The sequence below is a fragment of the Meles meles genome, chromosome 4 (assembly GCF_922984935.1).
Source record: "Meles meles chromosome 4, mMelMel3.1 paternal haplotype, whole genome shotgun sequence".
Lineage (NCBI taxonomy): Eukaryota > Metazoa > Chordata > Mammalia > Carnivora > Mustelidae > Meles > Meles meles.
The window spans coordinates 102547688-102574170 of record NC_060069.1 but is presented as its reverse complement, the minus strand read 5'-3'; the positions used below and the strand labels follow the sequence as shown (position 1 = coordinate 102574170).

General features: G+C 41.7%; 1 protein-coding gene across 5 annotated transcripts in view; it reads left to right on the top strand.

Annotated features, from left to right (window-relative positions):
• SIDT1 (SID1 transmembrane family member 1) overlaps window positions 1–26483 on the top strand; it is a 94060-nt gene that overhangs the window by 16079 nt on the left and 51498 nt on the right. For 4 of the 5 annotated variants that reach the window (XR_006818069.1, XM_046003168.1, XM_046003167.1 and 1 more), the window contains exons 2-3: window positions 14884–15005; window positions 16162–16332. Coding sequence is in view for 3 of the 5 variants with exons in the window: in XM_046003168.1 (XP_045859124.1) it covers window positions 14884–15005; window positions 16162–16332 (293 nt within the window). In the remaining 2 variants the exon portion in view is untranslated. Of the gene's footprint in view, window positions 1–14883; window positions 15006–16161; window positions 16333–26483 lie in introns of those variants that run through there. The other variant, XM_046003169.1, reaches the window with a different exon arrangement.

Here is a 26483-nt window from a genome sequence, read left to right as displayed (position 1 = left end):
AGCCAGACATTTAACTGACTCACCCAGGCATCCCAGTGATACTTGTATTTTAAACTTAAGAGCTAAAACAACCTTTTAAATCACCCAGTCTTTTCACTTAACAGGAGAGAAAACTAAGAGCCAGCAAAATAAATTATTTGTCCCAAATCATGTAACTAGCTTGAAGCAAAGCTAGGAACATAACTCTGGTTTTTGAGGATATTTCCTCAAGATATTTCCACTAAACCACTCTTCCTCCCACAAGAGCACATCTGTATACTTACCAACAACAATAAAAAAATACTCTGAAGTATGACAGTCACACTTTCAGGCCACTTGATCACACTTTACGTGATCCCTTATGCGTTCCCTTATAGTTACTGAAAATCTACACAGTTTTGTTTTTTTTTTAAAGATTTTATTTTATTTATTTGACAGAGGGAGAGATCACAAGTAGGCAGAGAGGCAGGCAGAGAGAGAGGGGGAAGCAGGCTCCCTGCGGAGCAAAGAGCCCGACACGGGGCTCGATCCCAGGACCCTGAGATCATGACCTGAGCCGAAGGCAGTGGCTTATTCCACTGAGCCACCCAGGTGCCCCTCTACACAGGTTTTCATCTTTGTCTTTCCCCCCAGGAATTGTCCAGGCATCCATTCGTCTGTGTGAGTCAGGCCAGCAGGGTTGACACTATATAAAACTGAGAAGTTCGCAGATTTGCTTCAGTATTTCCAGAGCCGCAGCCACCCACCAACCATGATCTTACTCGGACCCCCTGTGGACCCAGAGGGCCAATCTTCATCTCTTTTATGCTCCATTTTCATCAATGTTTGGGTTCCTTTGTGACAGACACGAGGCAACTTGGAGACCCAAGCAGTTAGCCTATACATCACTAGAAGACAGGATTTATCCTGAGAACTGGTATTTCTGGATCTCCATTAAACAACCATGAAGATAAGCCATAGCAAACAGGACTAACCAACTGTTTCTGTCCTTCTAGATTTAACTGCCCTGTTGTAGACAAAATGACTCAGTTATTTTATTTATCTAACCTGGAAGCATATATTAAAATATGACATGAAAATACTCAATTTTTTTTGTCTTTTCCAGTATCTGCAAAACAGAAATCCTGTATTTGTCCCTGCTCTCTCACCATACCATCTTCACCAGAGTAATTATAACTTCCTAGGACAAAGACGATGTTTATCTGATATTAAAAGGACAAGAAGTGGGGGATAAGGAGAGAGGCAAACAGAATGAACTCGGTGTATGCAGAGATGGTTTGGGAGGCTATGGCCAGTAAGGCTCCAAAGTAGCTATGGGCTATGAGCGAGTAGAAAAAGAAAGAGGGTGTGGGATCAGGCAAAGTTCTTAGCAAGTGACATAGATTAACTAGCTAACTTAAGCAAAAAAGTCATTAGAAGAATGTTGGGTTGCTCACAAACCTGAGTTACCAGGCTCAGACCACAGTGAAGGACCAAGAGAAACTAAACTACAGGAAATTAGGGCAAGAGTCTTGCCGCAGAGTGGTTTTGCCAAGTTGCCCACCTGGGAATCACCACCTCCTCTGCCATTAGATATGGTTACCCCAGACCCTGCTGCCATGAGCCCTACTCGTGTCAGCATTGCCAGTGAATTCTAAACTCTCCCTCCATCTTTAGATCATGTAATCACCACTGAAGAATACCAGATGGAAGTGTCCAACTACCTGAGCATAGGTCACATGACTCTTGGCATCCATCATATGTGCCGCCTCCTGCGAAACTCACCAGGTTTAATGGAGTGGAAGAAGTTCCTTAGAAACGTAAAGGATTTGAATGCTGGGTAGCCTCCAGGTCAATTCCACCTAAAGTCCTTATGGGGTCTTCTCAAGCTAGGGCATTTATTTGTTCAAAGGCAGGTATATAGATCCCAACATCGGTCGTCAGGGACCAAGATGTGGCAGGGAGGAAGAAGGGTGCTAGAACCTTCTATCTATGTCCATTAAAGAGAAACATCTGATCAAGTTACAGAGAAGAATTAGAGTACATAGCATCTCTGCCACCATGTTCACTCCATGACTGGAAAGAGTTAATTTCCTGAATGTGGCCTTTCCTGAGGCGTCTTCTGTTCATCTCGAGAAATTTTCCTTTAGGATTTTTTTTTAATTGTATTATGTTAGTCACCATGAAATATATCATTAGTTTTTAATGCAGTGTTCCAAGATTCATTGTTTATGTACAACACCCAGTGCTCCGTGCTATACGTGCTCCCCTTAATACCCATCACCAGGTAAACCCATTCCCCCCACCACCCTCCCCTCCAAAACCCTCGGTTTGTTTCTCAGAGTCCACAGTCTCTCACGGTTCATCTCCCCCTCCGATTTGAGCCAATTCACTTTTCCTTTCCTTCTCCTAATGTCTGCTATTTTGAAGAGGCAGATGTTTACAGACAATCAGTTTTGTCTTATTTAGAAAGCAGTTTCCTGGGGCGCCTGGGTGGCTCAGTGGATTAAAACCTCTGCCTTCAGCCCAGGTCATGATCTCAGGGTCCTGGGATGGAACCCTGCATCGGGCTCCCTGCTCAGCGGGGAGCCAGCTTCCCCCTCTCTCTCTGCCTGCTTCTCTGTCCACTTGTGATCTGTCAAATAAATAAACAAAATCTTTAAAAAAAAAAAGAAAAGAAAAGAAAGAAAGCAGTTTCCTGTAATACTTATATCCTGACAAAACTTCTTTAAAACTATAAATGACACTGGTATGTCAATAAATCCCACTACAGAAAGAATTGCTGGTAAGTGTCACACCATAACTCTGACAGTCTTAACAATAATTTTCTAGGGCCTTCCCAGCTTCAGAGCATTAATTAAGTAGGCCTCAGAATAGCTCTCGAAGAAACTTCCCTGCAGTGCAATCATTCAGCATATAAATAAAATCTAAGGATTGGATCCCTGAATTCTGCTTAAACCATAAAGTAATTATTTTTTCCTCTTTGAGGCCTTCCACTTGTACTCCAAAGTAAAGGAATTGTAAGGACAGAGAGTATAAGTGAGAGATAGGGAGAAAAAGACAGGAATCAGGCACAGGAGATGAGCAGACCCCAATACCTAGAAGATGAGGAACCAACATGGCAGCTGGTTGTCTCCCAGGAACCAAGCCTGGACATGCCTAAAGCAGGGAAAGTCAGGGGATAGAGGAAATAATGCAAAAACTGTGAGAGAACTGGGGAGACAGAAGATGGTTAGCTCTTGAAATGAGAGGCAAATGGCAGCCCATAATTAAGAGGTCACTGGTGAGGAATAGGTTGGAGGAGAGCTTTTTTTTTTTTTTTTTTTAAGATTTTTATTTATTTATTTGACAGACAGAGATCACAAGTAAGCAGAAAGGCAGGCAGAGAGAAAGGGGGAAGCAGGCTCCCTGCTGAGCAGAGAGCCCGATGCGGGGCTCAATCCCAGGACCCTGGGATCATGGCCTGAACCAAAGGCAGAGGCTTTAACCCACTGAGCCACCAAGGCGCCCCTGGAGGAGAGCTTTTTTGTTGTGCTTCTTTGCCTCTTTCGGTTTGGCCTAGGTGGATTGCCACCTGCCCTCCTTATTGCCCTTATGAGGGAGAAAACCCGCAGCACCAGGCCAAGACTGGCTGGGAAATGTGGTCTCACATCTGTGAGGGCCTGCTGGAGTGCATAGGATAACCACTGTAACCGTTGACCTGCTGACTCTGAGCATTCCCTCCTTCCCCACCACCTCCTTCACAAGACATAGGCCAGCAGATTATAATGGGAGCAAAAACAGTGTGCAGGTGGGAGAAGGGGGGTGGAAGTAAAAAGAGATGGGGGCAGACTTCACACTGGACACCTGTGTGAGGGTGAAAAGGGGCATGGTCAACTCAGAGGTTGTCCACACTGTGGTAGGGGGGCTTTCCTTCCAGCCACTCTTTCTACCCTGGACCCTCCTCCCATTTAGCACCTACCCGCTGGGGTTCTCAGTACCACCCCAGGTAGCTGATCCTCTCAGAAGTTTGAGTTCACAGGAGAAAATAACACATGTGCAGAACGAAGCTACATGAGAGAACAACCCAGATGGCCTTTACCAGATGTAGTCCAACTAATAAAGAGGAAGAATAAGATTTGAAAATAAGTGAAGTGACTATCGTGAAAGAGATAAGACTTCGTTAAAATGAAGTAGGTCACAGTTATAAAGATGAGCCAACTGGAAATCTCAGAGTTGAAAATAAAACTTTACCTGAAAACCTCAGCAATGGGTTCAACATTAGAATGACAGTGTATTATAGAACTAGAGGATCTGCCTAAAGAGATTTTTCCCAAAAAATTAAGAAATTGGGACAGATGACCTAGTTATGATATCAACATAATAGGGAGCCCACAAGAAGAAAACAAATAGGGAGAAAGAAATATTTGTAGAAGAGTTAAGAACAGCCACTTCCCCAACATCCTGGGGGTGCTTTCTCAGGGCTTGTTGAAAGTTACAAGCTTAGGAAGACTATTTCCATTCATATAATAATTGTAAATATTTGTAGTATATATACTAAGGGCCAGATACATACTGGATTCCAAACACAATTCTCAGAGAGGTGAAACAAATGCATGAAACAATGACCAACTATTACAAACCATGAAAAGATTATATAATCAAGTATAAAATTGGATAGTGCAGTCCATAAGACTTATGAGTGTTAAACGGTGGGATGAGGTTAAGTTAGGGTCTTCGGCATAGATTTGACTTGCCACCTGTCCTTGTGAAGAAAATATGTAGGACAGCATTTACCAAAGTACGTGCTATGGAACAATTATTTTGTAGGATAGTCTTGGTGTTGCACATAAAACGCTTTCCAAATATAGTGGAGCTTGGCCATGTTCTGACTGCCTAACATATGAGCTCCATTCCTTATCTTTGGGGTGTGCCTCATTTTAGGAGTCTTCACTGGAGCTAGAGCTCCTTCTTGTACAGAAGTAGAACAGCAGCACCTGCTCACACACACACAGGGATAGACACTAACCCCACTTTCAGGCATGGCACATGGCCTCTGTGCTACCAATCATGTCTGCCTTTCCCAGACTTTGATTTGGGAGCCAGTGATATAGAGAAGCAGCTGTTAACGGCAACAAAGGCCACACTGGTTTCCAGCAATGGCCATGGCTATGGAGCAACAGCACTTAAAAACCTCCAGAAGCTCTCTGTTGCCCTTGGAGTAAAGCCCAACCCCTCTCATGTGACTTTAAGATTCCCCAGGACTTATCATGGTCCTTCACGCACCTTCAACTTCAGCCAGACTGATTTTCTCTTAATTCTTCAAACTTCCTTCTTGCCTTTTCTCTCATTTCTCCCCCTTCTCTCCCTCTCTCCCACCTTCCCTATGTCTACTACACTGTTCCTTTTGTTGAGACATTTCTCTTGTTCTACTCTGCATTTTTCTGGTTAACTCGTACTCATCCTTGAAGAAAATACTCACCTTGAAAATCTATGTCATGCACTACCACAGGAACTTAGATATTAATGCCATTCCTTGTTTAATGGGCATCCGTGGGCAGACTTGTGGTCTCAATGAAGGCAGACCAGGCCCACATAGCTTGGTAATGTCCCTCCTGTGCCAGAACAATGCCTGGCATGGGATAGAAAGTCAAATATTTAGTGAATGAACAAAGTTCATCGCGAAGTAGCTGGAATGTAGCCTGTGTTTAAGTTCTATACTCCGGGCCTGCCAATTATTATACCTCTTTTTAATGTTTTCCTATGTTTTTATGGGAATTGAAATGATTAATACAAAACTTCAATCAAAAATCTAAAGAGGAAAGTTTGTATGGATGCATTTGTGTGTATAATGAAATGGGCGAGTTGAGGTATGTAAAGCATGCTCCTTAGGAAAGAGTTTGGAAAGCAAAATACTGAGTATCTAAAAGTATAGGGAATAAATAGCTCCCAAGGGGTCAACTGCTCTTTTCAATGAGATGAATGAGCTGTTCCAGGAAAGCTGTAAGCCAGACTGTGAAAGGAAATTAATATTCTATGTGAGATGGACCATATAACCTTCTCCTTTGCCAGGGGTGTTTGGGCTTCTAAGTGTGTCTCCGCACGTCAACAACTGGTTGATTGGTGAATGTGTGGGAGTGGAAAAGCACTGCCTAACCCCAAGTGCAGGTGGGAGAGCTCTGCCTTTCACTCTGTCCAGTGCTCTGTGGGTCACAGGGTACTGTTGCCCATACTCTATGGAGGTGGATAGTCTGGGTGTTACTGTTCCCATTCTACAGTTGAGGAAACTGAGGTCCAGAGAATTTAAGTAATTTGTTCAAGGTCACCCAGATAGTGTAAGTTGGTGCCAGACATAAAATCTAGGTCTGCATATTTTTCTTTGTTATGGTGTAAATTTATAGAAGGTGGTTTTATTAGGTCAAATCAGGCAGAGGGAATTTTAAACAGTCACATCAATAACTGTAGGAATTATTTTAATGTTTACCTCTTTAAAAAGAAAGGTATAACCTTTGATTGAACTAACTCCACTCCTTATGGTAGTTATAAAAATTTGGGGATGAATGCTCCATTTATTTATTGACTTTTAAAGATTTTATTTATTTATTTGACACAGAGAGAGAGAGAGAGATCACAAGTAGGCAGAGAGGCAGGCAGGGGGGTGGGTGGAAGCAGGCTCCCTGCTGAGCAGAGTTTCATGTGGGGCTCGATCCCAGGACCCTGAGACCATGACCTGAGCCAAAGGCAGAGGCTTTAACCCACTGAGCCACCCAGGCACCCCTGAATGCTCCATTTAATAGGACTTTCTAGCCTCTAATAAGAAGGGGATTCAGAACTGCAAGGCCCCTTTGCCCAGGAACAGCCATTTTTCCTACGTAGTCACAGAACAGACCCCCCCAGCAGGCCCGCTTCATTCAGCATGAAGGGTCGTGGCCGGTGGGTACAAGCTGTAGGTAAGCTGATGGTCTGGGAAAGGCTCAGAGTCTTGGAGAATGATTTTATTGCTTAAAAATCCTACAAATATAATGTTGTTTGGGTTGATTTATGTTCTCCCAAAACATATGTTGAAGTCCTAATCCCTGGAATCTATGGATGTGGCCTTATTTGGACATAGAGTTTTTGCAGCTGTAACCAAACTAAGAGGAGGTCGTTGAGGAGGGCCCTAACCCGGTGTGAACAAAGCCCTTACAAGAAGAGGGAAGTTTGCATACAGACACGCACAGAAGGGAGGTCAGCATGTGAAACAGACACACAGAGAGAACACCGTGTGACAATAGGCAGAGATGAGAGCAAAGCAATGGTAAGCCAAGGAGCACTGAGCACTGACAGTTACCACCAAAAACGAAGATGAGGCAAAAAGGACTCAATCCAGAATTTCAGAGGGAGAGTGGCCTGGGTGACATCTTGATTTCAGACTTCTGGTCTGCAGGACTGTGAGGGAGTACATTTCTGTTATTTTAAGCCTTGCAGTCTGTGGTGCTCTATTAGGGCAGCCCTAGGAAACAAATACACCTAATGCAGAATCTAGGCTAGCACCTCCCCACCTGGGTCCCTGACCATATTTCTTTTCCGGGATAGAACAGTGGGGACATGGGCCGTATTAATCATACCAAAAACAATGTAAAGTTCTGCAGCTAGCTGAGAGGGGTCGGAGGGAGGGAGGGAGGGACAGTAATTGATACAGTTAGCATAAGCGGATCAAGCACCAAAATAAGGATAGACCATAGCGAAATAAACCAGGAGAGCAATAAGAGTGTTTTGGAAACTGAGCATTTGCCACATCCCTGAACAATAAAAAGACTACATAAAATGAGGGCTGTCGTGCAGAAATGGGCAAAACACAAAGGCCAGTGCATCGTGGCTTCTTTTTTATTATTATAATGTAATATTTTAGATATATAAGCAAGTATAGAAAATAACATAACAAACACCTATGTACCGACAACTCAGCTTAAGAAACGAAAGGCAATTAGAATTCCCTATTTGTCCCCACCCTAAGCCATGCATAGCCACAGGAACTTGAATGTTAATGCAATTCTTTATTTAACTGGCATATCATGTACAAACCTGTGATCTCAGTGGGGCCAGACTATGTCCACATAGCTTAGTACTGTATCTCCTGTGCCAGGAAAATACCCAGCACAGGACAGGGAGTCAAATATTTTTTGAAAGAAAAAAAGTTCATCCTAAAGTAGCTAGAATCTAGACTGTCCTGGGATGCCCTCCATCCCCCAAAGTAACCATTTTTGGGGAGACAGTTTTTCATGGGTCTCTTGATTTCTGCACATCTTATGGGAAGACACTGACTGAATTTTTTCCTCACACTATCATTTCAAGGATATTTGTATAGCAAACAGCTGGTAGGGACAGTGTCCCTCTCTGGAACAAACATAAGGCAGATTTACTGCCCATTATAAAAGATATGTCCTCCCAAGCTCTTGGTTCCTCTTCTGTCTTGCAACCCACTAATGTATGTTAGCAGCCATCTGGGCCCATTCACATCATCTTCTTGGTACTGGGCAGCAAGAGGGAGTGATGCAAACATGCTGATGGCCATGCTGCTTGCGGTGACGAGAAATAAAGGAATAAAGGTCCTTTGTCCCTAACCCAGAAGTCTGTCTTCCATCAGGATCAGTGAAACTGTGGCAACTGGGGTAAAGTCTCAGATCCTTCAAAGCTTTGGAAAAGAATTATCTTCATTTTGGTGTTTATCGCTTCTGTGTATGTATATTTTACTACAGGTGGATGACAGATAGATGGATAGTTTTGTTTTGCTTGTTACAAAGTTTATGTAAATGAGATCATGCAGTATGTATCCTTTAGCCACCTGCTCTTTTCCTCAGTTTATCTTCAGAGCAATCTGTATCGGTCCATATTGTAGCTTATTCCTTTCATTCTTGTCCATCATCCCCAGTACATATGTAAGAGAGTTCCTCTTGTGTATAAACGTAGTGGAAATGCTGGGATGTAATGTGACCTCATCTTCAGCTTTAGTAGAGATGGCCAATTTGCCCTCCAAAGTGGTTGTACTAAATAACATTTTCATAGGTGATACCCGAGAGTTCCTGATTCTCTGCATCCTTGCAAATGTGCGATTATCACACTTTTGAGGCTTTACTTTTCTGATGTGTGTAAAGAACGGAGCATCTTTTCCCATGTTCTTTGGTCATTTGTCATCTCTGCAGTTACCTATTTTTCTCTTGGGTTGTGTTTTTCTATGAGATTTAAAGACTCTTTTCATATTCAAGATATTGATATTTTGTCTGTCTTTTTTTTGTACAAGTAACATATCCTATTCTATGGCTTGTCTCTCTCCTTCATTCATGGTATTTATATAGTTTCTTGATTTCACAGTGAAGTATTAGGAGAAGCCTATATCCATAGCAATGTTTAGTAGAGTCAGGGATTCAAAATAATGGTGATAGCATGATCTGACCAAGAATTGTGTGCAGACTGGGATACAAGAAGCTTGGTTTCCAGGCATAATTCTTCCACAGCTGAGGGTCCGTGGGGAAGTCATGTCACCTCTGTGTCTTGGGCTCCTTGTCAGTAAATAGAACCTGTGAACTAGATGGTCTTCTTGAGCACCTTCCCAGATACAAGTTTCTGTAATGAGTCAAGGTCATGTGCACCAGGGAGGCAACGACAGGACCTATGTGGACAAGTCCATCTTAACTATAGTTTGGGAAATGACGGACCAGCTATTGTGCTGTTTTTCTAACTCCCCCGCATGGGTAGCCACTTTGTCCTCTGTGTACCCACAGCACTTGCTCACGTTGCTACCACAATATCATCACATTATGCTGTTGGTAATAACATCATTTGTCTCTCCGACTAGATTGTGAGATCCTCAAGGACAGGGCTGCCTTTAGTGTACCCGCAGCATCCCTCATAGCTCTTAATTCACTTAATGTTTGATGTGTGATGGAGGGAGCATGGAAGGACAGCAGGAAAGGGTGGAAAGAGGGAGGGAAGGAAGGAAGGACCAAATAACCTGAACACCTAATGAACATAACACAGTCACTAAAACTGTGCACATTAGGAAAAGCAAATACTATTTTTGCTATTTTACCGGAGACTCAGTTTTTCAAGCTCACACAGGAAAACAGTGCTATGCTTAATAATGGAAGCCAGTAATCTCTGATTTAGAATCTGATGTTCCAACTAATAGAGCCTACAGTCTCATTAATTAAGCAAAACCAAGCCAGATTTTAAATTAAACTCATTCTCATCCTCTTTATGCAATAGAATTATATTACTGAGAATTTTGAACTTTTCCCTGCTGACACATTCCAAAAGATTAAAAAGGGAGTCTTGAAGCTTTAAGACCTTCCATAATTGTGGTCTATATAATATCAGAAATGGAAATACTTAAATAATTCTCCTCTCTTAGCTATAACTCAACTCCTTGCTTATAATAAACATAGAAAGAAAATAGATATGTGTACAGCAGTCCCCCTTATCCGTGATTTCACTTTGCACAATTTCAGTTACCCATGGACAACCACGGTCCAGAAGCAGATGATCCTCCTTCTGACATATGTCGGAAGGTCAATAGTAGCCTAATACCACGTTGCAATGCCTACATCTCTCATCTTGCTTCATCTCATCATGTAGGAATTTTAACCTCTCACATCATCACAAGAAGAAGGGTGAGTATAGTATGATAGACAGAGAGCGAGCACATTCAATAACTTTTATTATAATATATTGTTATATTTTATTATTAGGTATTGTTATTAATCTCTTACTGTGCCTAATGTATAAATTAAACTTCATCTACGTATGTATGTGTGGGGAAAAATATGGTGTCCATATAGGGCTTGGTACTATCTGCAGTTTCAGGCAACTGCTGGCGGTCTTGGAACATATTCCCCCATGGATAAGGGTGGGGGGGCCCTGAAATAGCTCACAACAAAAGGAAGAAGCCACAGGAGGGAAAATCTTGGCTCTTAAGAATGGTCTCCAGAGGCACCTGGGTGGCTCAGTTGTTAAGCATCTGCCTTTGCCTCAGGTCATGATCCCAGAGTCCTAGATTGAGTCCTGCATCGGGCTCCCAGCAGTTCCGGAAGCCTGCTTCTCCCTCCCCCACTCCCTCTGCTTGTGTTCTCTCTCTTGCTGTCTCTCTCTCTCTCTCTCTCTCTGTGCTCTCTCTGTCAAATAAATAAATAAAATCTTTTAAAAAAAGAAAAGAATGGTCTGTTACAAGGTGTCATGATCATGCATGGTCAGTACTCTGTCCTTCATTTAGTTCTGCCTCTACAGGGCTTACTTCACTGTAGCAAATGTAATCCAATTTTCTCAGTTGCACATTAGCCTCTGAAAAAGCAAAGCAAAAGCTGAACAGGACTCTTTATCCTTTCCTGGGGGCAATGCATTATCTATTTGTGTCGAAAAGCTGCCCAGTGTCTTCTATCTCCTACTCTAATATATTTTTCTGCAATTTATTATGTCAGTATCTCTGAGTGTTTTTATTATAATTAGTAAGAACATTACTATATAATACAAAAGTAAATGGATTATAAGAGCCAGACAAGGAATAAAATTAGGTGTGGCAATGAGCAGGGAGTGGGGTAATCTCGTCGTGATGTATCTGTTGTGCTCCCTACAGATCTCCTTCCTTCTAGCCCAGTTTCAGCCGCATTAGACACCAGCTTCCAGACATACTCATGACATTTGGTGGTGTCACGGTTGTGTACTTCATAATTATGAGCAGTTGGCAAATTGCTGACAAACGGAGTCATCCACTAGCTGGATTTGTGGGATCAGTACTTCCCAAAGTGTAGGCTCTAATCCAGGTGCCTCAGAACCCCACAGCATGCTTGGTAAGCATGCATATTTTTAGGTTCTATGCTTGATCTGCTGAATCAGAAATGCTAGGGGTGGGCTCGAAGGACGCGAATGCCAAAAAGCAAACTAACAGTTGAGAATCACTGTCTTAAAGTGTGGGGGGGAGAAAGTGGAGGGAAATCCCTTCTGGCACTGAGTACCTTAAGAAGAGAAGAGGAAGCTGCATTCCTAGGTAATGAAAAGAGAGCAGACAAGCTAAAGAGGAAGCTTGCCTAGTTTACAGCTTTCCTTAGGTTTTACCTCAGTTCTGGCTGCTGCGGATGTTAAGCCAGACTAAGAGCGTGCTCTAAAACCACATGCTGCATAATGCCAGTGAGTGTTTGGATTGTGAACTGCAAAAGTGAGCTTGCTTCTGAACTCATGCATTTTGTCAACACTAGGGACACCAGAGATGAAGTCTGCAGCTCCCTAAAAGAGCCAGGCAGGTAAACAGTTAAAATACTGCATGATTCACAAGATACCACTCCACACCCACTAGGACAGTAATGATCAAGAAGACAGCAACAAGTGTTGACAAGGATGTGGGGAAATTGAAACCCCTATATATTACCAGTAATATAAATTGCTAGGATGTAAAATGATGAATCTCTTTGGAAAACATTTTGGCAGCTCCTCAAAAGTTAAACATACAGTTGCCATGTCCTGTAATAATTCTATTCCTAGGTAAACAGTCAAAAGAATTGAAAACATATTCACACCAAAACTTGTATATAAATGTTCATAGTAGCACTGTTCGTAATAGCCAAAAAGTGGCAACAACCAAAATGTCCATAAACAGAAGAATACATAAAAAATGTGATACATGCATACAAAGGAATATTATTTAGCAATAAAAAGAAATGTTACAAAATGGAAGAATTTTGAAAACATTATGCTAAGTGAAATAAGCCAAATACAAGAGGACATATACCATTTGTATGAAATGTTGAGAATAGATAAATTCAAAGAGGCGAAAATTAGATTATTGGTTACCAGGGATTAAGGGAAGGAGGGAATGAGGAATGACTGCTAATGGGTACAGGGCTTCTTTTTGGAGTGATGAACATATTCTAGAACTAGATAGTGGTGATAGTTGTATAGTTCTGTGAATGTACTAAAAACTACTGAATTGTACCCTTTAAGAGGGAGTTGTGCAGCATGTGAATTATATCTCTATTTTTTTTTAAGATTTTATTTATTTATTTGTCAGAGAGAGAGAGAGCACATGCACAAGCAGAGGGAACGGCAGGCACAGGGAGAAGCAGGCCTCTCCAATTGAGTCTCCAATGCTGGACTCAATCCCAGGACTCTGGGATCATGACCTGAGCCAAAGACAGATGCTTAACCAACTGAGCCACGAAGGCATCCCTGTATCTCTATTTTAAAGAGTGATGGAAGAACTGTCCATGAAAAAAATAATAAATTGGACTACATTAAAAAAAAAGTGCTTGGCAGTTGTCTATTGGAAAAACTCACTTCTGTTTTCTTCTGCTCACGCTCAACACTTCTGATACCAGATGTGTGGGTTTTCAACACATTAAATAATTCTGTGATACCAGCTGGGTGTCCTGCAGTTCAGTTCAGTTCTACCTGGTTTTAGCATCAGATCTCATAGGTTAAGGGCTCAGCCCCATAAGACTGCCCACCTCCCACTTAAGATGCCAATTGCAAGTCCAGGTATTAGGGTAAATCTGAAAACTCCCAGAGCCACTGATGGTCTTGCCCTATAGGACAATGCCCAGATGACTCTGACATCTGAAGGGGCATAGCCCTGGGAATAAGAAGACTTGATCAGGTCCTGTCGATGAGGACATGAACGATGAGAATGGTGGGAACATCATTGTGGGTGGAGGGGAAGGTCTGGATACAGACAGTATGAAGGACACAGAAACAGTAGAATTCTACGACCTATTGACTAAGAAGGCTAAAGAAGTCGGAATCAAGGATGGCTCTCATCTAATGGTTCTCATGAGATGAAATGGCTTCCTGGTGAGGCCATTCAATAAGCAAGGAAATACAGATGAAATTAAAGTTGAGAGTGAAGAGAGTGATAGATTCCATTTCTGACAGGTAGAGTTTGAGGTGCTCATGGAACTCCAGAACTTAGGGAAAAGTCTGCACTAGAGGTAGGATGTTGGTAGTTATCAGGGGCAGCTTAATTTCCATGGAAACATGCAGAGCTTAGGCTCAAGAAATTGTTCCTTCATGAACAAGTGCTTCTTACCAAATTAACAAATTACTCTTGGATTGTTTCAACATTAAAAAAAGCAAAGTTGTTTAATGAAGAATGATATAAGAGAACCAAATAGTAATTACATGATACCCCTGTGGTTCTGTTTCCTCTGTTTCCGTTTTGAACGTGTAGAGCTGCAAGATTTTCTTGTTTCATTTCTTCTCCCTAATAAAGAAGCTTTCAAGGGAACACTAAGGTTTTAATACAGCAGGAGGGGAAATCTCATGTGAACGATCAAGTTCTACTTTTTCTTTTTCTGACCATGTCTTTTTCCTATTTTGTTCTTTCCATGTAGTCTATGGTATTACACAAAATAAAGGGAAACACCAGAACCATCTAGATCCAGGGCCACAGCTCAATTTTCTGTCCTTAAAACAGCCATGATAGTGTTAAATCCCTGGGGTTGATCTGTGTATTCAGAAGGAGCCGTGGAGCTGCTGATGGAGAAAAGCATTTTGTGTCAGGGACTGATTTATGCCTTGGAGCAGGGCAAAAAGAGAAATACTCAGCCCCTGTGGTATCTGTTGCTAGGGGAGCACCAGGCCATCTGCTAGGCTTTAATAAAACATGGCAATAACATTTTGGTTTGAAGCACAGAATGATTTAAGGAGCTCATAGGTCTTTTTAAATTTTTTTGAAGATATTTGTATCTGTAGCATTTATATTCAAATGAGAAGAGACATCAATATATTTCTTTCTCTCTTCTGAGCTTATTCTCAAAACCTTGTATTGACTGTCCAACGAAGCCTGCCATTTGAAGCCTCCAGAATCTGGTTTCACTGAAGATCATGTCAGGTGGCAGCTACGGGGTGTGTGTGTGTGTGTGTGTGTGTGTATGTGTGTGTGTGTGTGATCTGCCTTACCCCTCTTTCTGCCCTGGCTCACAGGTGAATGCTTTGCGGGTGTATGTGAATAGTTCCTCAGAGAACCTCGACTACCCAGTTCTCGTCGTGGTTCGCCAGCAGAAAGGGGTGCTATCCTGGCAGGTTCCTCTGCTCTTCCAAGGACTGTAAGTAGATCTTCTCCTGGACAATTTTGCTACACCTGTTTTCTTTCAATGACCTAGGCCTTACTTGGTGTTTTCCCTAGTAGAAGGGGAACTCAGTCTTCTGGAATGTTGACATTACATGCATCCTAAGTGCAAATAAGAGTCATAACACATAACTAAGCTGTCCAGGTCTGTTCAGTTCCATCTTCTGTTTTTGTCTTTTAAGTACACCGGGCATTGAGCCCAATGTGGGGCTTGAACTCACAACCTTGAGATCAAGACCTGAGCTGAAATCAAGAGTCAGATGCTCAACCAACCAAGCCACCCAAGCACCCTGACTCTTTGAATTCAGATGAGCAAACACTCTACGTAGATGTGTAGCACCCGGAAGAAACTTTAGCATTTTCATTCTATCCACAATATTCTGTAGCTCTTGGTTAGTGGATCATTCACTGAGAACAGGGCTGGGTTCAGGAATCAGGGTAAGTGAGTAACACCTCCATTCTTCAAAATGCCCACAGAGTGTGCCTCCTTCATTCTATAGCAGTTAAGTGCTACTAAGTGCTAGAAACTAGGGATACAGTAGTGGGGGGACTGGAAAACAAAATCCCTGCCCTTGTGTAGTTTATATTTTTTGTAGGAGAAACTATATAAGTTACTATTGCACTACTAAGAAAAAAAACAGAAGGCATTCAGTCATAGGTACATAACATGGTGTTAACTCATTTTAGTGGCTGAGGAATTTGACGATTGAAATAATAGTAACTCTCATAGCCTTGACTTGGGCTCTGCGGCTTTTTTTTTTTTATGTTCCATTTAGCAAAAGCTCAAAGAGTGGAACTATGAAATCAACTGCTTGTTCTAGCAGCACAGTTTCCCCTTCAAAATGTGGTATTTTTTTTTCTTCATTGAATGAGGAAGATGATGTAAGATAATGTAGGCACCATCGAAGGGTGGTCATGGTCAGCATGAAGAGTCCTTGGGTCCCTGTTACGACAGCACACAAGCCTATGCCCCAGACTAAATCACTATCAGTAGGTCCACTCTGAAATTTTATCACATAAGCACTCGAAAACAAATTTGGAGAGAAATGAAATAAGAGAGGCTTTTCTTCCTTGCTTGTTCACCAAGTCTCTCTCTCGTTTGTGCTTGTTTTTCCTTCCATCGGCTGCTGCAGATACCAGAGGACCTACAACTACCAGGAAGTCAGCCGTACTTTGTGTCCCTCAGAAGCAACCAATGAAACGGGACCTCTGGAGCAACTGGTATTTGTAGATGTCGCCTCCATGGCTCCACTGGGTGCCCAGTACAAACTGCTGGTCACCAAGATCAAGCATTTCCAGCTTGAGTAAGCAGGACGGTCTTGTGGCCCTTCTCTGTTCATTTGTCTGCTCTTCCCATGCTTGGGCGTGCTCAATCCAGCCTCCCTTCTGCCAAGTCTGCACTCAAGGAGGAAATCAGTCACTTCGCATGTTGTCTTAGCACCTTCTGACCCATCCTGCTCACAGCTGGGCAGCAGGACTGTACCCTGTGCAATAGGGAAGCGGTAGGGACTAGTGCAGAGGGGAACAGTGCCTGACCTCAGAGGTATATCTGTTCTCAAGGGTCTGTGTGAGGACCCTGCCCACCTGTAGTCTAAGCAAGGGGCCCTGGTGACTGAGTACTTTTGTATTATGTGTCAGTGCCTCTCTCCTGAAGCAAGTTTTCTTTTTCTTCTGAGGAAGACCTTAACCTATTTTTCTTGTCCTTATTGCTAGTACAGTTTTCTCCTTCCAGGTTAAGCATGTATACAGGTAGAAAATACTGTCACATGGCTTTGTCTTTTGTGCAATACCTATTGACTATTTCCCGCTTCTCCTTGCACTACCATCCTTTGAAACAAAATCATTTGGGACACACCGTCTCAAATTGTTTGTACTAGACATACATATAAGAAATTCAGTTGGGGGAATGGTCTCTGAGGGATCTGTTCTTTTCCAGAGGTTACCATTGTCAAGTATTGCATAAATCTGTGTGAAAATGTAAACAGAAAGGTCATTCCTTAGTAAGACCAGAAAATTCAGGGACTTTCTGCCCTATTCTCTTCTAAGATCAAGGCTTCTCAAGGGGTCAGACCCCTTCATCCTCTCTGTGTTTTAAATAAATTTTAAAGAAAATTTTAAATAAAATTTAAAAGAAATTATCATTAAATTGGCTTATTAAAATTAGAATTTGACTCATCATAATGAATCATTAAGAGAACAAAAAGATAAGCCATAAACTAAAAGACAGCCCACATAATTGTAAAGGGCTCATAGCAGTATATATAAGGAACTCCTACAAATCAATTTTTGAGAAAAAACAGGTAAGCTCTTGGCTGCTGGCCCCATTATCACCCACCCTTCTGTGGCTCTGGCTTCTTGTAGGCAAAAATCTCAGCACTTATGAATCTAGGTACTGCTGAGAGTGGAAACTGGCACCCAGGTGTGTACAAGTTTGTGTACCCAAGTCTGTGTGCCCATAGACCCAAACCCAGTGTTCACTGGAACAAATAAGTTTTCTGAGGAAAAATGAGGAGCTCTCAGGAGCAAAAGTTGAGAAAACAATCCTATGACCTACACCTCTCACTAGAACTTTGGAACAGAGTGAAGGGTCTTAGAAAGGGAATCAATGTTTATATTTACCCAATGAAAAAAAAGTCTTAATAATATAAATAGACTCAAATATGCCAAGAAAAATACTAAGAGTGTCAATAGGATTTAGAAAAAAAGGAAACTAATTTGTGTTGCTTAAAAGAGTACAACTCTAAAGAAAAGAATATATAAATGTACATAAAAGGATAGTAAAAGAACTATACTAATACTAACAAAAAGAAAGTTGATGTGGTATATATATATTTCATATTATACAAGATATGCCTTAATGCAAGAAGCATTATTAGAGCTAGAGGGACAGTTCATATTTCTAAAAGAAGCATTCACCAGGAAAACAAATTTAAATTCTAAATTTGTATGCACCTAGTAACATCACTTCGTAACATACAAAGCAAAAATTTCAGAATGAAAGAATTGGACTAACTTGCAATCTCTCTGCTTCTAATTACTATGTATATAGTACATAGTAATTAGATAGTACATAGTACTATCTACATAGATAGTATGTACATACTAGTACATAGTACTACATAGTAATTAGATAGACCAGGCATTGGTGAATGATGGCCCACAGATTGGCCACTGCACTCTGTAACTAGAGTTTTATAGGAACACAGCCCTTCCCATTCATTTACGTACTGTCCTTGGCTGCTTTCATACCACAATGGTAAAGGTGAGTAGTTGGTATGAAGACATTATGGCCTATAAGCCTAAAATATTTACTGTTCGGCCCTTTAAGATAGAAAGAGCAGATGAACATGATCACAAGCTTGAACTAATTAATATATTTAGGAAATTGTATCTCACAATGATAGAATGCCTAACCTTTTCAAGCACACATGTAACATTTACCAAAATTGCCAAGCTCTAATGCATATCTTGATAAATTTAAAAGAACTAAAATCCTGTATATGGCATTGAGATAGAAATCAACTACAAAATAATATCTATAAAATCCCCAAATGTTTGGAAATCAAGTAGTCTACTTCTAAATAGCTTTTTTTTTTTTTTTAAGATTTTACTTATTTATTTATTTGTCAGAGAGAGAGAGAGAGCACAAGCTGGCAGAGCGGCAGGCAGAGGCAGAGAGAGAAGCAGGCTCCCCACTGATCAGGAGCCCGATGTGGGACTTGATCCCAAGATCCTGGGATCATGACTCGAGCCAAAGGCAGTGGCTTAACCAACTGAGCCACCAGGTGTCCCCTAAATAACTTTTGAGTCAAAAAAGTAATTACCATGAAAATTAGAAAACATTCTGAACAAATGATAATGAAAATATGATATATCCAAACTTCTGGGATGCAACTAAGCACTGCTTAGAGGAAAATGCATAGCTTCAAGTGTATGTTAGAAAGGAAGACTGGCTAAAAATCAATGTGGTAAGTGTCCACTGCTAGAAGTTAGAAAGGAGGGCGCCTGGGTGGCTCAGTCATTAAGTGGCTGCCTTCGGTTCAGGTCACAGTCTCAGAGTCCTGGGATGGAGGCCTGCATCGGGCTCCCTGCTCTGCTGGAAGCCTGCTTCTCCCTCTCCCACTTTCCCTACTTGTGTTCCCTCTCTCGCTGTCTCTCTCTCTGTCAAATAAATAATAAATAAAATCTTTTTAAAAAAAATAGAAGTTGGAAAGTAAACCCCAAAGAAAGTAAAAGGAAGTAATGAAATAAGAGCATAAAACAATAGAGAACAAATCAACAATGGACAAAATCACCCAAACCACAAGTCAATTATTTGAAATGACTAGTATTTGGTTTTTGTTTTTTTGCACAAAGTTCGTTTCTTTTTATTGATTGGTTGTATTCCATTGTATGGCTTTACCACGGTTTGTTTTGTGTTTTTTCTTTAATTTGAAATGACCAGTCTTATTTTTATACCTGTTTTTTAAAAAACAAATAAGGCAAGACCATTGGGGAAAAAAATAGGCAAGAGATTTGAACACTTTACTAAAGAAGGTAGCCAAAATGATCCCCCCAACACAATCCTACTAGCTATCAGAAACACAAATTAAAACTATAATGAGATGTCACTAACCTACCAATTTCTATAATTTGAAAAGCCTGACAATGCAATTTCCCTCTTACTTATTATAAATCCAACTCCTAGATATATAATTGTCCTATTCATTGACACGCTATTTTATTGACACAATAGAAAGGAACAAACTATGGCTGTACCTGGCAACATGGATAAATCTCACAAACACAATGTGACACAAAGGCAGCCAGACGAAAGGAATACATAACTGATTCTATTTATACAAAGTATAAAGACAGGCAAAACTATTCTGTAATGTTACAGAAGGAGAGGAAAGAGGAAATGATTGGTTGTTTACCTGGTGAATTCATTCAAATATATACTTATGCCTTGCATTTTTTCCCCCAAGTGTTTGTTACACTTCAAAAGAAAGATCAATGTTTTAAAAATCAGAATATTTTAAAAATAGTACATATTACTTTTACAGCTTACTTTTCTGATCAGAATGTTTTGTTCTATTTTAAAGCTCACCTTCAATTTTCTAAAGCAGTTTATAAAGAAGTCGATAGCCAGAGGAATTGCTAATAGGAATCAAATATTTATCTTGGTCTTCTCTGCAGTTCTTGACAATGTATACCCATACAGATTAATGGACAGATGGACGAATGAATGGCTAGGATGGAGAAGTAGTCACAACATCTTTTCCAAGTCCCTCCATTAATTTTGGGTGTAGAAAAAAGTGACACAATAATTCCAGGAGCAAAAAACCCCTCACTCCCACCCCTGGTGGGGAAAAAAGGTGGAAAAATTTCTCTGGTAGATAAAATCCACCCTGATTAATTAAGTGAAAGTTTTTAGGAGGGAGGTTTGAGCATTAGAATATATGTTTTTAAAGTTTCCCAGGTGGTTCTAACATGTAGCCAGAGTTGAGAACCACTACCTCTAAGTAATTTCTAAATATAGTGCTTACATTTAATTATTTTAATACTTAAATCTATTTAGGATATTAAACAATAGGGGAATTCATGATGATCCATTTGAAGGAGGTGGCAGCCCATTCCTTGAACAGAGCGCAGTTTGAACTTCCCAGAAGCCTCACATTTACTGATTGGTCTCTGTGTCTTTGACCTGTTGCTGTCACCTGGTGGCCGTGTACTTGCATTCCAAGCTGGTTTTCCTGGGAGGTTAATTAGACCCTTTGGAGGACTGAATTCTGTGAAACTGAAATCATAAGGTCACAACTCTGTGCAAATGTTAATGAATGATAAGCTTGTTGGTGGGACTGCAAATCTTTCCCTCACATTGTTTTCTGTTTCCACGTCTTATAACATGACTTGACCTCAGCAACCAGACATTTGGAACATTTCAAAATGCACACAATTACTAGGGCTTTGACGAGAATAAGTAAGTCTGAGAAGAGATGGTAACTGGGAATGGAAATATATTTGTGTCTCTTGTTCCTTGGCTCTGGATTGTCCCATACCAATCTTGTTGGCAACCCAGAAAGCCAGAGGATGATGGTAATGGACAAGAGCTGGGGACCATGGTGAGATCAGAAGTCTAGATAATGAAAGAAACACTGAAAAATCAACTCAAAAGTCCTAACATGGCAGTTTCTGTTGTATGTTTTTGAGTGGCAGACTGGAAGGTATCTGAAACATGTTTCAGGATTTTTTTTTTCCTAGAATCATAAATTTTAAGAATGACAGGAATTTTAGAAATTGAATCCACTCCCCTCATTTTTACAGATGAGCAAACTGATGCCCAGAGAGGTTAAGTGACTTAACTAAACACACAGCTAAGAAAGAGCAAAATCAGAATGAGATTCTCCTTCTAACTCCCAATTCTGAGCTCTTCCCACTATAATATGCTATTTCTACTTCATGTTTAAAACTGTCCTCCAAATTTTTATGTTGCCCTAAATACGTTTCTCAATTCCATGAAACATTTATTTATTTCAATCAAGTCTTAAAAATAAAATTCTGTCTTAAAGCATTACTTCCTGCCATCTAACTATCCCTCACCCACCTACACACACACACACACACAGCTTTGCCACCACTCATTTTCCCAAATTCCAGTGACCAGCATTCTGTGAAGTGGAGTGTGAAGTCACAGACAGGGAAGAGCCAGAGGCTGTAGGAGCAGACCGACACCTGATCATGGGATGGGAGGAGCTTGGAAGGGGTGTGAAGAAAGTTAGGTAGTTGTCTAAGTTGTCATAGTTGTATGGAGGATTTGAAGGCGACAGGACTGGAGGCAGAGAAGTTAGAAGGCTTGATGCAGTGGTCAAGATAATAATGAGATGAACCAAAGAATGGAGAGATGAAACTGACAAAACTTGATTGGATATGAGGAGTGAGGAAATGGGAGAATCAAAGATGGCGTCCTCACTTGTAGACAGTGGTGCCACTAAGAAAGTGAGAAGGTTGTGGAAGGAAGGAAGAGGTGGTAAGTTCACTTTGGGGCATGCTGAACTTCGAGTACAGATGTTGGGCAGAAGGTTGGCTATACACCAGCATGATGCTCGGAAGAAAGGTCTGGATTACAGATAGTAGACTGAGTTTAAGTGCTTCGGGGAGGCTGGCCCACACAGTGCCTGAGGCGGAATAACAGGAGAGAGCACAGAGAAACAGGTAGTAGCACCCAATCCTCCATCTTGAGTTCTTGTATGCTGTGCTAGAGAGTTGTTGTTGTTGTTGTTGCTTTAAGATTTATTTATTTTAGAGAGTGTGCGCATGCACAAGTGGGGGTGGGGGGAGCAGAGAGAGAGAGAGAGAAACCCGAGCAGACTCCGCGCTGAGCATTGAGCCCCACACGGCGCTCAATCTTATGACCCCAAGATCATGACCTGAGCCAAAATCAAGTCAGACTTTTAAGTGACTGAGCCCCTCTAGGTGCCCCTGCACTAGGGAGTTTAAACGCCACCTTTCAGGTTATGGGAGCTACTAAAGCTTTTAAGCTACAGGATAAAATAAATCTGATTTTTAGAGATGAATTTAGTAGTCACATGGATGATGAGTTGGAGAGAGGAGAGGGCAGAGACAAATAAGCAAATGAAAATTTATTTGAATTGAGAAGAGTAAACAATGATTAGGAACTGAACATATTACAGCAGCAATGAAGTTGTAAGGGAGAGAAAGAGTCAAGTAATACACACAGGGATAATCCACAAACGCCAAAAAATACATGTGGCAGAATAAAAAAATGCAGTCCTACCTGAATCCTTCCAGGCTCTGACCCTCCTCCAGCCTTCTAAGTAGGGATCTGAGTCTTTGTTTTGAGAAACTTGAGTGAGATGATGCAGCTACCATCTCACTCAGTAGATTTTTTTGAGGAAACGGGTGAGTGAAGAGGCTTTTAGGCCATTTTGGCATGTGTCATACTATGTAATCACCCTCTGGTGTTCGGGGATAGGCTACAATAATGATTTCCATTACTTTTCCAATTTTTTTCCTTACTGAATGCTATACTGTGCAAAGATGGTACTTCAGGTGGGCCAGGCACATCTGGGTTACTTATACACTAATAGAATCGGTCAGACTTGGTGATCAATTAAATGGTGAAGTTGACAAAAAGGGAGTCCATGATGACTCCAACGATGACGTCAGAAGTCTGGTGAGGTTTACTACCCAAGAGCCATAGTGGGTCAGGATCAGGAAAAAGATAGCACATTCCATTCTGATCCTGTGGAGTCTGAGGTGTTTGAGGGCCAACCAAGCACAGAAGCCCAGCAGGCGATCACACTCCCATGACGGGAGCTCAAGGGATAGCCCTGGGCTGGATATGGAGACTTGAGATTCACTGATACTTTTTGTGAGTTTTGTGGCAATTGAATATGTATGCGATTTTTATGGCATTCAGATATATATATATATAATGTATGCGGCTGTGGAAAATGAGAAGGTCAAGAACAGCAGGTAACATTCTTATGTAAGGGATGGTCTGAGAAACAGGAGCAATCAAAAGCAGCAGAGCAGGCATAGCAGTTGTGTGGGAGAAAACCCAGGAAAGCAGGTGTCACAGCACCCAAGGGAGGAAAGAGTTTCCAGACAGAGGGAGTGGTCGTCAGAGTCACATGTCCCAGAGGGGTAAAGTTAAGGATGAAGTCACTAGAGTTAGCAGTTAGGAGGTGACTATCACCCTCACCAAAGACAACTTCAGGGAGATGGGAAAAGAATGCTCACAGTAGGGGAGAGAGGAAAGGATGAATGAGGGATGAAAGCAGAACACGGTTTTAAGAAGCTGGTTTGTGAAGGAGAGGGCAGGTAGAGAATGACATCAAAGGAGGGAAATACAGGAAGAGGGGGGGCAATTTGTTGGGGTGGAGGGGATTTTTTGGTATTTATTTTGAAAGTGGTTGATATTAGTGTATATTTATAAGCCAAGGGTGTATAAAACTTAGAGGACCGCTGAATTTTGTAGAAGCAGAGTCCTAGAGAAGGCAAGAAAGGATGAGATGTAGCGCATGCGTGCGGAGTTTAGACTCAGACCAGAGCGATGAGGTGGAAGTTTACGCACGAGCAGAGGGTTGCTGGAAGGGTTGCAGCGAGCGAAGGGAGTTCATAACAGATGGCAGTAAAGAGATAACAGGGAATGGTATTCTGAAGTCCATAGTCCAAGTGAATAAAGGGCATAATTTCCTTCAGCAAACAGAGTGGGGGTTTTACACACACACTGGCCTCTGTGCCAGGGGCTGGCTGTCACAGGATGAAGAAGATGCCGGCAATCTCACAGTCTTCTCTGGTACTCATCCCAAGAACGACTCAGCTTTTGTCCCTGCCTCTCTTCCCATCCACCCTCTCTTCCCACCACCCTTTCCATGTCCTTCTGTTTTATTACTCTTCTGTATGGTTTTCTCCTCTCACTCTTCTTCTCCTGTCTCCCTTATCTGCACACTCACCTCTCTGGACACCATCTGGTCCTTTCCTCTTCCCCTCTCCCTCAAACTAAAGTTAGCTTTTGAGTTTTTCTTATTTATTGAATAAACATTTGTTTCCTGTGCTTAATTTGTTTAAACAAATAGGTTGAACATGTTATGCTTCTTTCTCTAACGGTGTGCAGGAGTCTCGGCTTTGTTCTGTTGGTTCCCCATTCTTGGTAAAAATAAACCTTCCCCAACCTGTGGCAGGTCCCCCACCCCCCACCGCACCAGGGAAGGAAGCAACATGTTTCAGCAGCAACAGACACAATGTTTATTTTGCCTACACTGTTGACTCTGTGAGAAAGAGAGGACTTAAATGAGATAGTCTTCAAGAAAATAATGGTTTTGAAGGTTGTATGTATTATACCCGCAAGGAAAACATTAAAAAGAAGGGGGGGAAATCATATTGATGCCTATATATTCAGTGTTACAACTGGAATTCAAATGATAGGGGAGTATACAAAAGAAATCTCTGGCCAAAGGAAACTGGTCCATCTGGAAATCTCCTGCTGTATGTAGCCAGCCAAGAAAATCAGTGTCTTTTTCTTTCCCCTGACCTGGCAAGTGAACAGGACTGAGGCCACACACAGCATGGGGTCCCAAGGACTCTGGTCGGGGAATCTCAAGAGTCAACACACAACTGTGTTTGACATGGACTTTGCCTTCTTTAGCTGACTTGAGGCCACAAGTTTTCAACTGTTCTTCAACAGAAGCAGTCCTTGACACTGATCATTTCTGTTGGGAGCAGCTACACAAAAAATTGCAGCCACTGCTAAATTCTGCACCCAGTCTGCCAACAGCCTGAAATTGTATGCCATTAAATTTAGAAATAGCGCTCAAGTTCTACGACTTCTAAACAACGCCTCCAATTATAAACTTCTTGTTAAATGTTTTGACATGTCCTTTATAAAGGAATCTTCAGTTAAGTTTTTAAAACTTCTAACTTTTATTAAAGGAAAATTAGTAGTGGAGAGAAAAGCTCTTTAGAGAGCACCAAGGGAAGGGGCCCCAGGACAAGTTCAGGTTCAGGTTTCCTGAAATACAGGCCAGACAGTGGGGTTGGGGAGTCCCCAGGGGCCAGCACTGAGAATGCAGTGGGCTTGTGTGAGCTTCGCAGCTAAAGACAAGGTGGGAGCCAGAAAGTGTAAAAGGCCAAAAACAGCCCTTACAAAACTATAGAGAAGGCCAATTTGTCTTTGTGTGTTCCAGCTTCTTAATCCATTTCATGGGTGTTCATGCCAGCCAGCCCTCTCTGCTACAAGGCTATGCTTCCCACGTGTGCCTCACACTCTCCTTTCCTCAGTGCTGGACTGCCGCTGTCTTTCACAGAAGAACAAAAATATCTAATAAACTAGTTCACAGTAAGGGGTGCCTGGGTGGCTCAGGTCATGATCCCAGGGTCCTGGGATTGAGCCCCACATCTGGCTCCCTGCTCAATGGGGAGCCTGATTCTCCTTCTCCCTCTCTCTGCCTGTTTTCTCTCTGTCAAATAAATAAACCAAATATTTTTTTTAAATAGTTCACAGTAAATTACCAACTGGAGAGAAACTGCTTCATTATATTCTTGTGGTGGTATTTGCATTTTAGAGGATGGCCTTAGAAGGCAATGTGTAACCTGAAGAGGACACGGTCTTGGACAGGAATTTTAGCTGGTGTGGCAGGCATTTGGAGAAGTGCTTGGGGGCAGAAAGAATATGCTTCTAGCCCCAGGGCCCCTCCCATGGTGATGATGTATTCACCACGTTTAAAATAATGATCTTTTGCCATGGATACAACCAAATTATTTTGAAGTGCGACCTATATTATCCAAAAGGATCTCAAGCCTTCTTTTCCTCTCTGTTTCAGCCCACTTCTGACACCTAAATCCTGTGCTTGATTGTAAAACCTTAAGAGAATCCAAAGGCAAAAGTGTCTGCAAAAGTAAACAAGTATTTACTTCACTAGGTATGATGTCATGGGTACACAAAGACATA